At 36.9% G+C, this 15042-nt stretch overlaps 1 protein-coding gene across 1 annotated transcript in view; it reads right to left on the bottom strand.

The window, feature by feature from the left end:
* The window catches only part of Cstf3 (cleavage stimulation factor subunit 3), a 78288-nt gene that overhangs the window by 58355 nt on the left and 4891 nt on the right, over positions 1-15042 (bottom strand). Inside the window, exons 2-3 of the mRNA XM_026404939.2 lie at positions 847-948; positions 629-724 (exon numbers count right to left, since the gene is read on the bottom strand). Of these exons, the coding sequence (XP_026260724.1) occupies positions 629-724; positions 847-948 (198 nt within the window). The remainder of the gene's footprint in view (positions 1-628; positions 725-846; positions 949-15042) is intronic.

Below are 15042 nucleotides of genomic sequence, written 5' to 3'. Positions count from 1 at the left end.
ACAGATTATTTAAAAAAAAAAAAAACCCACAAGAAAAACAAAAATCAAAGTATCATCAGGAAAATTATGATTAAAAAATTTGAGTTACATTAGCTTATTTCTGCATAATGTAAACTTCATCTTAAAAAATGAGTGCTTACAAAGACAAACCATGCATTTTCACAAAATTAAAACTTGATATCATTCTTCTCTTATGTTTGTTTCATTTCACCAGACACTCAAAAGACTATGAAACTAAGTTAACATTTCTGTATATTCATATAATCCCACATTCATATTAGTTTGTAAGTAGAAATAAAAAGAAAAATGAGTTCTAAATAAATGACACAGGAGGCAATAAATTGACACATGACAAGTAAATAAAAGGCTAAAGCACTCCAATACCATTGAAACTGTTTTAATGTTGTTGCAACTCCAAAATGCAACAATCATCAGCTTGTCAAAGACCCAAATTTCAAAAATTCATTTTAATTATTCCTTCATACCTATTTTACAAAATAAAGGCACGAGACATTTAAATCCTCCTTGTCCTATTTGTGCTATGTTCCTAACTTGTTTCCTATCTCTACTGTGTATGCTGCAATTCCCATCAGATGCTATATATGAAAAAATAAAATAAAATATTAACCTCTGCTTCAATGTACAGTTTCCAGAATCTGCCAGAACTTGGGAACTGGGCAACAAGGCGTTCATAAGTCTTCCGTGCTTTGTCTATAGGTTGATTCTAAAATTGAAAACCAATAAACAGCATTTACAATGTTAGGATTATGAAAATATTATTTACTGCAAAACCAAGTAGTGTGATTGGACCCATAGAGAAGGAAATGTAATCCTATATCACTAAACCTGTGCCTCTCGAATGAGAATGCTCCAAGCATCAAGGTCATATGGATTCTCTTCTAATTTCTTTTCCGCTTTCTTCACCTTCTCTGGGACATACTCAGCTGCCTGAGGAAAAAAAAATAAATAACAAACTAAAGTTATTGTTTATAAAAATCTCATGCCCAACTTAATTCAAGAACAACACAGAACATGCCAGTCTCTAGAAGCAATGTCACAAAGCATTAAAATGTCCTCTTACAAAAGAGAACTGCATTTTACATAAAAAAATCTATGTGTACTGTATACATAATCAGAAGTCACATGCAATCAAGTGATCACTGTTTTTTATTTAATTATGATATTTTACCTTTAACATCATTTTATGTTAAATAGCATATCATCACAGTCTCAAACTGTTTGTAGGACCCCTATACTCTTAAATTGTCAGAAGCCAGGCATGGTGGAACATGCCTATAATCCCAATGACTTGGAAGGCTGAAGCAGATGGGTCAAAAGTTCCAAGCCAGACTCGGCAACATAGCAAGGCACTAAGCAACTCAGTAAGACCCTATCTAAAAATAAGTAAAATAAATAAACAAAAAGAAAGAAAAGGGGCTAGGGATGGTAGCTCAGTGGTAAACCACCCTTGGGTTCAATCCCCAGTACAAAAAGAGGGGAGAAAAAAAAAACTCACTCAGAAAAATAGCTTTGTTTTCCATATTTGCAAATATTCTCTGACTTTTCTGTGCATGTATGGTGCTGGAGATTAAATCCAGGGCCTTGTGCGTTCGAGGCAAGAACTCTACCAAACTGAGCTAAATCCTCAGCCCTTTGAAAAAAAAATTTTTAAGGCAGTTGAATTTTTCTCATCTGCTTTTGCATTCAATCTGCTGTCATACCATGTTATATAGATGCTGAAAACTTCCACTGTACACTCATTAAGAGAATGTCTTAGATGTCCCTTTTTGTTTGAGATGGGGGTCTTTCTATATTGTCCAGGCAGGTCTAGACTTTCTGGGCTCAACAGATCCTCCTGCCTCAACCTCTCAAGTAAACTGAATTACTGGTATGTGTCTTAGATTCTTTTCTTTTTTTGGTACCAAGGATTGAATCCAGGGTGCTCAACCTCTGAGCCACATTCCCTACCATTTTTATTTTGAGACAAAAATCTAAAGTTGCTAAGGCTGGCTTTAAACTTGGATCCTCCTGCCTCAGGAGCCCCTGGGAATACAGGCATGCAACAAGGCACTTAGCTGGATCTTATGTTTCTTATGAAATGATTTACACTCACATATCTTCTGAAAATCTTAGAAGCCCCTGGGGGGGTCCCTGGACCAAATATGAGAAATACTGCAGTTAGAATATTCATTCTGAGCCACAAAATGTGAGCATGACATGACACAGAAATTCTATTTTGATGAAAGAAATGATTCACATATATAAAGCATAAAGAAAACTATGAAGAAATCTGCAATAAAAGGGATTTAAAAGACATGCTAAAATGCTAAGCACAGTCATGTCTGGGTAATAAGTAGTGGAAATAAAGGTAAATTTTCTCCCCTTCTAGTATTATCCAAACTCTTTAATAAGATGGCTTTTGTTGTTTTGCGTACTGATGACTCAACCCTGGAGCACTGTGCCACTGAACAACATATGGAGCCTTTTATTTTCAGACAGGGTTACACCAAGTTGCCCAGCCCTGACCTGGAACTTGCAGCCCTTCCTCCTCAGGCTCCTGAGTACCTGGTATTATAGTCATACATCAACGCACCCAGCTGAAGGTGGTTTTATTTTTACAGAGATTTAATTTTGGGGGTGGGAATGTAGTTCAATGGGTACAGCACTTGCATAGCATGTATAAGGGAAGCCCTGGATTCAATTCCTAATACTGTAAAAAAGGACAAAAAACAAAAACAAAAAACAGAAACCCTAAGATAGTAGCTACCACCTGAGGCATAAAAAACTTCTTGTTCTGAATACTTCTGTGTACCACCAAAAATAAGCCAGATAAAAATTGTTTTTTTCCAGGACTTCTTGAACCCACAGTATGTAATATACATTAATAATATTTGAGGATAAAAAAAAAAGCATTGCCATCACCGTTTTTCTTTTCCTTTCTTAAAGAATTATTTCATGTAACAATTTGTTCAGAGAAACAGATTACCTAGAAGAAATAAGCTCCTTTGAAATAAACTGCACCACTGGCAAGAATTCATTTATTTAGAATGAAAAACATTCTTGGCGCTGGGGATGTGGCTCAAGCAGTAACGCGCTTGCCTGGCATGTGCAGGGCGCTGGGTTCGATCCTCAGCACCACATAAAAATAAAATAAAGATGTTGTGTCCACCAAAAACTAAAAGATTAATATTAAAGAAAATTCTCTCTCTCTTAAAAAAAAAAGAATGGAAAACATTCTAAAAGACTACTGCAATTTAAACTAAAATTATATTGTTTTGCCGGGTGCAGATGCATGCTGGCAACTCAGAAGTTAAAGGCAAGAGGATTGCAAGTTCAAGACCAACTTCGAAATTTAGCAAGGACCTAAGGACTTAAGGAGACCCTGTCTCAAAATAAAAGAGCTGGAGATATAGCTCAGTGGTAAAGTGCCCCTGGGTTCAATCACCAGTACCTAAAAAATAAAACTACAGGTTGGTAACAAGCCAATCACTGGACAATGTGGTTCAAAAAGAAGCAATATATGTAAAATCAGCAAGTCATAAAGGTGGCATTTCACATCAGAATGGTGAATTATTCAATAAATATAATCTACTGTTAGAATAATTATGTCTACTTTATCAAAACAAAGTCAAGTTTCTATTTACCTTTTCTACCAAAGTAAGATAGATCAAAAATTTAAACATAGACCAACAAGGGTTTGGGGATATCACTCAGTAGTAATGCTAGATATCTGTGTATGAACAAATTATCAAGATCAAAATACAAACTTAGTATCTCCGACCCATGTGACAAAGCACTAAATTTATTGGTGTAAAGTCCAGTTTGCAATAAAAGAGACCAGTGACTCAAAAAGAAAATGGATGAAGGAGGCTAGAGGCATATCTCTAAGAGTGCTTGACTAGCATGCATAAGACCATAGGTTCAATGCCCAGCACTTCTAGGGCAGGGGCAATGCATATGAACAGTACAAAGAATAAACATTAAAATCAACTTTTTTTTGTTTTTGTTTTGGTACTGGGAATAGAACTCAGAGTTGCCCTCCCTGTGAGTTATATACCCAGACCTTTTCTCATTTTGAGACAAGATCTCCCTAAGTGTCCTGGAACTTTTGATCCTTCTGGGTCAGTTTCCTAAGTGGTTGTGATTACAGACATGTATCATCATGAGGGCTATAATTAAATTTTTAAACATTAAAAAAAATGCAAATGAAATTCTTACAACAGAGATCAAACATCTTAAAATTAACACTGCACTGGCAAAAGTATGAAGAAAGAACCCAAAGGTGTTTTATCACAAAGCAACATCCCCAGCCCTTTTTATGTTGAGAGAGCATTTCACTAAGGTGCTTAGGGCCTTGCTAAATTGCTGAGTTGCTGGGATTACAGGTGTGCCCCACTGTACCCAGTTTAAAAAGACATTCTTAAGTTGACAGAGGGCAAGTAGTAATACTGATCAAAATTAGATATGATGGTGTCATGCCCCTCACCCCACCCTGATTCAGCACCAAAACTATTCAACAGGAGAATCAGCCTCTGGGACAGGAGTCTGCTGTTATTTCTCCCTTTTTAGCAAAGCAATAACACTTCTTTTTCCTTTTACTCAAAACTGTGTCCTCATTACAGGACTGGCACTGGTGACAAGGACTGCGCTTTGGGTAACATAACTGTCTTCATTTTTGCCAATGATTTCTTCTGCCTTTTTGAACTTACAGATCACCCACAATTCAATTTTTGATCTGTGTGCTTTTTTTCCCGCCTTCTCTAAATTGAGGTTTTGGCCCCGTGTTCAGCTGGTATCTTTTCTCAAAATCTGGATATCTGATGGTTATTTCTCAAACTCACTAGATACTAAAGAGAAAACAAGGGGTTGAAAAAGCCTTTGGAAACTAAGCTATTGCTGGGTTAAACTGCTTAATTCAAGACTTACATTAAACCTGCAAATGAGGATCTTAAAAATCTATAAAAATACAATATGTTCGGGTATGTTCAATGTGTTTTCATAAGTTGCTGATGTATAGAAAATAGCTCAAGATTGTTTTCTCCTGAGTCTTCACTAAATCTAAGGCTTCAGAGAGGTAAAATTCTAGATAACATGAGTCACTCTATAGGCAAAGAATATTAAGATTTTTGGTCCTCAATTCCACTTCTAGCAAATTGTCCTATTGCATATGTGCATAAAAATGTTAGCATACAAATGCATAGGCTAAAAATTGCTCACAACTGGAAATAATTTAAATACCCATGTACGAAAGGGCCAGTTAAATAAATTACAGAAAATTGTAGTCACTAAAAATAACAAGGCACACAGCACAGTAGTGAACACCTTTAATCACAGCAGCCAGGGAAGCTGATGCAGGAGGATCCCAAGTTCAAAGCCAGCCTCAGCAATTTACCCAGTCTCTAAGCAATTTAGCAAGACCCTATCTCAAAATAACAGATAAAAAAATGGGGGGGGGGACGACTGGGGATGTGGCTCAGTGGTTAAGTGCCCCTGGATTCAATCCCTGCTAACAAACAAACAGCAAGGCAGGGCAGGCAGCAATATACTACCATGTCTGTAATGACAGATTTTTAAAACTCCCACAGCAGCCAAGCATAGTGGTACATGCCTGTAATCCCAGTGACTCAGGAGGCTGAGGCAGAAGGACCCCCAAGTTCAATGACAGCCTCAGCAACTTAGTGAGACCCCGTCTCAAAATAGAAAAATAAGAAGGGCTAGGTGGTAAAGGCTCAGTGGTAAAGCACCCCTACATTCTATTCCCAGTGAAAGAAAGGGAAAATAAATAAATAAATCAGGGCAGTTTGGTACAGTGACATATCCCTGAATCTCAGCTACCCATAAAGCTGAGGCAGGAGGGCCAACCTGGACAAATTAGTGAAACTCTGTTACAAAAAATAAAAAACAGGACTGGGGATGTAGCTCAGTGGTAGAGTGCCCTGTCTTCAACCCCTAATACCAAAAATAACAAAACCAAACCAAGTACCACACACACAAATCACCTTACAATGTTCTTGGGTATTCTTCTGGAGCTAAAAACCTATTTGGCCTAATATTAACCCACCAAGTTGAAAAAAAAAGTATCATGTGTGTATATTATATACATATATAAAATATTTTTAGTTGCAGATGGACACAATACCTTTATTTATTTATTTTTATGTGATGCTGAGGATTGAACCTTGTGCCTCACACATGCTAGCCAAGCACTCTACCACTGAGCTACAACCCCAGCCCTCCAAAATATATATTTTATAAAAGACTTGGAAGTTAGATTTTAACATCTGACCAAGCATGATCACAGCAAGAGGTATACATGACTCTTTATGAAATAAACCATTCTGTCAGTGATATGCAACCCTGAAAGTACATTCAAATCACCTGGGGGACAGAGATTTTAAAAGATGTTCATATTCCACCCTAGATCAATTAAACCAGAGCCTCCAAGAATTCATGTATTTTTTTTTTTTAAGCTTTCCAGGTGGTTCTAGTCCAGACTAATTGAAAACCATGGTTATATATTACTAACCATTTTTGGTGCCACAAAAGATTTCTGCAGTTTAGTAAAGCCTATGATCCCTTTCTCAGAATAATGTTAAGTGGCACAAAATAATTCTCTCCTTCCTGCCCTTCTTTTGCAATACTGGGAACTGAATTCAGGGCCCCATGTATACCAGACAAACTATCTCTGAGCTTTCCCAGCCCTTTTTCTTTTTTTTATTTTGAGACAGGGTCTAAGTTCTGAGACTAGCCTTGAATTTGCAATCCCCCTGCTTCAGTCTCCCAAATAGCTAGGATTATAGGCATGGGCCACTAGGACTGCAAATTCTAAGGAATTCCAAAGGAAACCAACTTGATATTAGCTACAGAAATGTTTTTTTAAACAAAATTTACACATAATAATATATATTAAAATATCAAAATGGCAATGAACGCAAACAAACTTTTAAATATGTCATATATTCGAATATTTAAGTCACAAAAGCTGCTAAAACTACTATTCCGGTTTCTGATACACATTAATAATGGAAGGAAATGCTCCATTTTAATTAGACATTAGCAAGAAGTTTATTCCCCTGGTGGGCACAGTAACACACACTTATACTTCCAGTAGCTTGGGAGGCTGATGCAGGATGATCACAAGTTCAAAGCCACCCTCAGCAATTTAGCAAGGCCCTAAGAAAGGGCTGGGATGTGGTTCTGTGGTTAAGCACCCCTGGGTTCAATCCCTGGCACAAAAAAAAAAAAAAAAAAAAGTTTATCTCTACCTACTACCCAATTCATGGGACCCCTAATATTCTAATATACAGGCACATAGAGGACCATCAGGAGTATCATTACATCTCTATTTTCTCTAGTCAATGATTAGTCAAACATTCATAAAACAATCTATATAGTTAATTCTCAATTGACTACGTTATGGATGGATGCTACCCTAACAACCAAGAGTACACACTGCAACCTATGGCTCCATTTAATTTCAACCACCCCGCCCTCCAGGAAAAAAAAAAAAAAAAAAAAAGCCTTTTGCCACAGTTAGAAACTAGTAGAATAGCCAAGTTTGAGAATGTGGCATTTCTGTCTTCTGGACTGGTGACATATTGCTACAGGGCAAAGGAAAACTGAACAGTTTCCTAGAATCCACAACAGAACTTGGGCCTCCATGAGGAATGAAGCTGACCAGGCAAAGCAGCACATTAATCTCAGCTATTCAGAGACTGAGGCAGGCAAATTTCAAGTGGGAGCCCAGACTGGCCAACCTATCTCAAAAATAAAAATAAGCCGGGCATGGTGGTGCATGACTATAATCCTAGTAGTCTGAGAGGTTGAGGCAGGAGGATCACAAGTTCAAAGCCAGCCTTCAGCAACTTGAGGCCCTAAGCAATTTAATGAAATCCTGTCTCTAAAAGGACTAGAATGTAGCTCAGTGGTTAAGCACCCCTGGGTTCAATCCTCAGTACACACAGATAAATAAATAAGTGAACTGGGATATAGCTCAGTGGCAGAGCACTTGTATTGTATGCTAGAGGCCCTCCGTTCAAACCTTAGTACAGGGGGAGAAAAAAAAATTGTACTACATCCTGACTCTGCTGCAAAAGCATTCCTATCAGTCACTTTACAAACAAGGACAAGTTAGGACAACCTAGGACAAGTTTCCAATGCCCATTTGTAACGGACTAAAGTCATGACTGTTTAGTACAGCCAAAAGAACAGCTGAAGAGAAGGGGGGAAAAAAAACACCAGCCAGCAGCTGTTCCAGGCTTCTATGCCATCTTTCTACCAAAAGAAACTATCAATATACAGCTTTTCTGTCTTTGGAATAATTTATAATTCCAACATAACTCTTCACGGAATATTAAAGAAGAATGAAGCTCCACATCAAGTGAGTAGAACAAAATTTAGAGTTGTTCTCAAAGCATGTACATTATCAATTACTTAATTTTCTAATTTTTTTTTTTTTTAGAGAGAGAGAGAGAGAGAGAGAGAATATGAATATTTATTTTTTAGTTTTCGGCGGACACAACATCTTTGTTGGTATGTGGTGCTGAGGATCGAACCCGGGCCGCACGCATGCCAGGTGAGCGCACTACCGCTTGAGCCACATCCCCAGCCCTTAATTTTCTAATTTAACTTCTCTGTGAAAAATAACATGTATATAACTGATTAAATGTTGGGAGATAGTGTAACTATATATTTAACCTTTTAACTTTCCATTTTAATGACTTTATTAAGCAGTGACTGATAATATACAATTTACCCATTTGAAATAAACAATTCAGTGATGGCTTTATGAATATATTAAGTTGTGCAACATTACAAATTTTAAAAAAATTTATCACCCCCAAAAGAAATCTACATCTACTAGCGGCCACTCCCATTTCCCTCCAATCCTCCAGCACCAAGCTACCACCAATCTACTTTTTCTCTAGAAAACTGCCAATTATTTCACATAAATGGAAAACATACAATATGTGGATTTTGATTTCTGGCTTTCATGATTTGTGTTTAAGCTTATATAAAATATTTTTCTTTTTATTGCTGAATAATATTCTATTATATGGGATAGCCTGTATTTTATTAAAGTCATGTAGTAACTCTAACACTGAGGAATCACCAGACTGCTTTCCAATGTGACAAGCATTGAAAAAGGCCCAGGTTCTCTTGTGAACCATTTTACATTAGTACCAGCAGTGTGTGAGAGTTCCAATTTCTCCACATCCCCAACATTTGTCATTATCTGTCTTTCTGATTACAGCCATACTAGTGGGTATGAAAGGGTATCTAACTGTGGTTTTGATTTACATTTCTTTAATGGCTAAAGAGGTCAGGCATCTTGGGCGGGGCTGTAGCTCAGTTGCAGAATGCTTGCCTAGCAAATGTGAGGCACTGGATTCTGTCCTTAATGCATCATAAAAACACATAACATAAAGGCATACTGTCCATCTACAACTACAAAAAAAATTTTAAAAGGTCAAAAGCATTCTCTCATATTGCTTATTGGCAGTCTGCACAAATCTTGGGGAGAAATCTTTATTCAGTCCCACAGCCCATTTTTTAATTGGGTTATCTTTTATGACTGATTTTTTTTTTTTTTGGAGTTGTACATGGACAACATGGCTTTTTAAATTTATTTCTGTATGCGGTGCTAAGGATAGAACCCAGTGCCTCACACAAGCTAGGCAAGTGCTGTTACTGAGCCCCAGCCCCGGCCCACTTAAGTTCTTTAGATATATATTAAATACAAGTCCCTTATCAGGCATGGTTTCCAAAAATTTTCTCCCATTCTGTGGGCTCCCTTGTCACGTTTAACTTTTTGTATGAAGTTAAGTAACTCATACAGAAATAGAACTAATGACTTTGTCTTTACAGGCATCAAGCACCATTCAATAATTCTCAAAACTTTTTATTAAAAAATTATACTCTCAAAAACTGAGAAACTACTGGATACAGCAGAATACATCTGTAAACATAGATTGGGGCGGTTCAAAGTTAGCCTGGGCAACTTAGCAAGACCCTGTGTCAAAAACTAAAAAAGGTGGTGGAATGTAGCTCAGTGGAAAAGTACCACTGGGTTTAATCAATGTGAAAAGCATTGAAAAAGGCCCGGTATAAGAAAATAAATATCTTCAAGTCAATATAAATAACATTTTATGAAAATATATTTTCTAAATACAAAACAGAAATAATGAATGGTACTGTTTTTATTTTTATCCTTTTTTTTTTTTTTTTTGCAGTATTTGGGAATCAAACTCAGGACCTTGAGCATACCAGGCAAGTGCTCTACCACTGAACTCCTTTTACATTTTTGCTACCTTTTCAAAGTCTACCTACGAATATTCTGCTTCTGCTTTCAATCTGCTACAATATACTGGTTAGGATGAAGTATATTAAGAAAATTCAGTCTCGCTGTAACATAATTGGAGAACAGGATAACTTTTTAATAGTCTTTTCTTAACAGTGGATAACAGTTAAGAAAACTCAGTTAAGATAACATTCTTGGGAAAACTCCATGAATTATATTCTTGAAACTCAAAATCACTTTCTATATTAGCTCTTAACTTTTACCAGGGCTATGGGAGGGTAGGGTGTGGAGAGGTGACAAAAAACATGATTAGAAGAACTATATAGAGGGGCTGGGTTTGTGGCTCAACAGTAGAGCGCTCCCCTCCCACATTCGAGACCCTAGGTTCGATCCTCAGCACCACATAAAAATAAATAAGTGAAATGAAGGTATTGTGTCCAACTGCAACTAAAAAAATAAATATTTTTTTTTTAAAAAAAGAACTAGATAAAGGTAAGGATATAGCTCAGTAGTAGAGAGCTTGGCTAGCATACATAAGGCCCTGGGTTTAAACTGAAAGGGACCAAAACCCCAAAAACATGATGATATAATTTCTTCTTCCTATTATTACAGAGGTAAAACGGACTAAGTCTTTGCTCCAAATAAAATTTTGAGGAACGGGGTATTATGCTAGGCTCAAACTGAATTAAGAGAGAGATCATCTTAATACATGTGATACACATAAAAGAGGGGGGATACTTGGGTGCACTGGCACACCTCTATAATCCCAGATAATGGGGAGACAGAAGCAGGAGGATTCCAAGTTCTAAACCTGCCTCGGAAATTTAGCAAGACTGTGTCTCAAAAAGTTGGGGATGCCAGGTGTGGTGGCACCCGCCTGTAATTCCAGCGACTCTGGAAGCTGAAGCAGGAGGATTGCGAGTTCAAAGCCAGCCTTAGCAACTTAGGGAGCCCCTACGCAACTCAGTGAGACCTTGTCTCAAAATAAAATATGAAAAAGGGCTGAGGATGTGGCTCAGTGGTTGAGTGCCCCTGAGTTCAATCTCCTGTACCAAAAAAAAAAGTTTGAGGATGTAGCTCAGTGTCCCTGGATTCGCTCCCTGGTGCTGGAGGAAAAAAATAATTAAAAACATAAAAAGTGGTGGGGATGTGGTGCAGTGGTAGAGAGCCTCTGGGTTCAATCCCCAGTACTGCCATTTAAAAAAAAAAAAAAAAGGTATTGGGTTAGGGGGGATGAGATAGTAGGTTAAAGGACTCTTGACCATCAGCAACTAAATAAGCAGATCAGCCTCAACCCTGGTTTTGTAATGAGTATTTTCCTCTGTATCTAAATAGAGCTGTGGGAGGTTGTCAGTAAAATACTATTCTCAAACAATCTGTTTTTTTCCCTACTTATATCAAATATGCATTTTGTTAATATTTTTGGTACTAGGAATTGAACCCAGGGGCATTTTACCACTGGGCTACATCTCCAGCCCTTTTTTCCTTCTTTTTGACACAGGGTCTCAATGTCATATAGTATGATGGCTCCAACAGATTATAATGGAGCTGGAAAACTCCATTACAGTATAACCTAGTGATCTTTGCCATCTTAACATACAAAAGATTACTCATGTGTTTATGCTGCTGCAAACAAATCTACTGCATCACCAGTCATATAAAAGTATGGCACATACAATTACTTACTGTATATAATACTCAATAATGAAAATAAACAGCTATGTTGTTGTTGTATGTATCATTTGTTAATGATTATAACAGTGTATAGTCATCATCTTAGTATATACTATTTTAAAAAGTTTACCATAAAACAGTATGCCCTGTAAGAACAGCAACCATCTCATATATTTCATGTATTATTATTATTATTATCATCGTTATTTTGCAGTGCTATGGATGGAACCCAGAGTCTTGGACATGCCAGGCAAACACTTGACCACTAAGCTACACCCTTCACAACTCTTCAGAGGTCCTGATTGCATCACTTTCTCTGGTGCTTGATTTAATCTTGTGTTGTTTTGTTCATTATGGCATTAGAACAGGGAAACAGATTACCACACATACACATCTTCCAGAGCCATAGGTCCTAACATCTAGGTTTGTATGAACACCAAGATATCCACATGACAAAATTAGGAAACAGCCATCATTAACCAGAATGACTATTATATAATCTGTTCTGTAATACATGTTTGCAAAACGTCACATACCATTAAAAATACAGTGACACCAGATTCAAGTCATTCTAACAAATTTTGGCTACGATATTAAGAACTGCATATAATATATATTTGAAAGTCCTAAGTTTCTCTGTAGTTAACCTTTTGTTTTTCAAAATTAGAAGTAGACCAGAGTAGCACTCTGTAAGACTCTAAGAATAGTAACTTAATTAAGCCAACTCACATGCCCAGAGAATAAAGTATTTTATATGACTGGTGGTAAGGACTAGAAGCCAGCTTAGTTCTGTGTTCCTTTATCAATGCAACTGAACTCTACTATTGAGTTTTGGGGAACAAAACTGAATATATATCCTGTATTATGAACTCTTCAATCTTTCCAAAGACTAAAATTCTACACATGCAAACAATTAAAAAACTTTTAAAATAAACTACACTTATTGCATAGCTTATTAAATTTGCTTATTCATCCCCTAAGAAACAAATGGCTACAATATACATATAAGTGCTGAGGCTATAATTTGGTGATATAGCATGAGGTATACAAGGCCCTGTGTTCTATCTCCAGCACCACAAAATAATAACAAAATATATAAATAAAAATCTTGACCTTTTTGGTATTTGGAAGACCAGGCTCTTTCAATCAAGAGTAGCCAAGATATTTTGTTAATGATTATAACAGTGTATAGTCATCATCTTAAAAATAAACCAAATTAAACAATAGAAAAACATCAATTAAGGCATAGTCTTGCACTTCTCATTTTATTCAATATTTAATATATATAGTCCCACCACTTTTTTTGAGACACGTTCTCCCTAAGTTGCCCAGGCTATTCTGGAACCTGTGATCCTCCTCTCCTGCTCAGCCTCCTAGGTAGCTGGGACTTCAGGTGTACCATACCATCAGACTTCAAATCCCTTTCAGATCAATTTTCACACCATTACCAGCTATCCAACAAAACAAAATAACTCAAAATTCACAATTAGATCTTCAAAAGACATATACATTTAGAAATATGGTAGAAAAGCTTAAAACTATGACTTTTTTGGCAACTGCCCAACTAATGAGTACAAACAGCCAAGTACAGACTTTGCCTTCTAATAATCCCTGTGTCCCCTGATACAATCTATGTTGAAGAACAAAATCACTCCTAACAGTTCCTTTCTGTTGTAACTCTAAGAAAAACCAATACGAAGCACAGATTAACCATACTGAGGATAAAAATCACTGCCACATACACTATCTTCTAATGTCCGGTAACCCTAAGAAATATTAAGAATAAAGATCTGGAGTTGGAGATATAGCTCAGTGATAGAGCACATGGTTTGATTCCACCACCACAATAAATAAGAAAGCCTTTCCAAAGAGTAAAAGAAATACAATAAAGTTGAAGTTAATTTGCCCACTCAAAACTGTTAGAGTAAGCCAGGCACAGTGGCACATGCCTGTAATCTCAGAGACACAGGAGGATTCCAAGTTCAAAGCCAGCCTCAGCAACTTCACGAGACCCTACATCAAAATAAAAATAAAAAGAGTTGGGTATGTGGCTTATGGGTAAGCATCTCTAGGTTCAATTCCCAGTATCACCACTCCAAACACAAAAAAAAAAAAAAAAAAAAAAAAACACCAGAAATATGTTCAAGTAAAAATCATTAAAATACAAGAAGGGAGGGCTGGGGATGTGGCTAAAGCGGTAGCACGCTCGCCTGGCATGTGTTCGGCCCGGGTTCGATCCTCAGCACCACATACAAACAAAGATGTTGTGTCCGCACTAAACTAAAAAATAAATGTTAAAAAATTCTCTCTCCCTCCCTCTCTCTCTTAAAAAAAAAAAAAACCAAGAAGGGAAAGAAGGAAAGGCTATTACAGAAATTTTTACTAGACAGATTAAAAAATAATTCAACCCAAGAACACATTGTACAACACACACAATGGCTCTTCTACCTCTTCCTAACCCCACATATATTTCCTTAACTTCAAATGGTTACTCAACAAAAACAAGGTTGCTGGTTTCATTCCTCATTAATAAGTACACTGCAGAACACATTTTTCATTTTTTTTTTTGTATCTTCCCAAACCTATTTTTCACTAATAGGAAAACACTAAGTTGTTGAGACTGGCCTCCAATTTACACTTCTCCTGGGTTGCTGGTATCATGGGCAAAGGCCACTATATCTGGCTAGAAAAGACATTTTTTTAAAAAAGTGAAATACAGGACTGGGGATGTGATAGAGCCCTTGCCTAGCAGGTAACAGGCCCTGGGTTCAAGCATCAGCACCAGGAGAAAGGGTTAGTTAAAGTAGTCTTTCCTGAAGAGTGTGGAAACACAATTTGAGAGGCTTAAAGGTTCAGATAAATGGACTTGTCCAAACAAAAGTTCTTTTCTTCCTCTTATCCAAGCCATCTTTAAAATAATCCACTTGTATGCCCCAAATACTAAACTTTGTATAAATTAGCTATACACCTGTCATCCCAGTAGTTCCTATATGCAAAAATCAATCTACTCATTGAATCATATAAGACTCAAAATAGGCTGGGGTTGTGGCTCAGTGGTAACATGCTCA

The sequence above is a fragment of the Urocitellus parryii genome, chromosome 4 (assembly GCF_045843805.1).
Source record: "Urocitellus parryii isolate mUroPar1 chromosome 4, mUroPar1.hap1, whole genome shotgun sequence".
Classification (NCBI taxonomy): Eukaryota; Metazoa; Chordata; class Mammalia; order Rodentia; family Sciuridae; genus Urocitellus; species Urocitellus parryii.
Note: the sequence above shows the minus strand (reverse complement) of the source record. Positions and strands in the feature narration are given on the sequence as shown.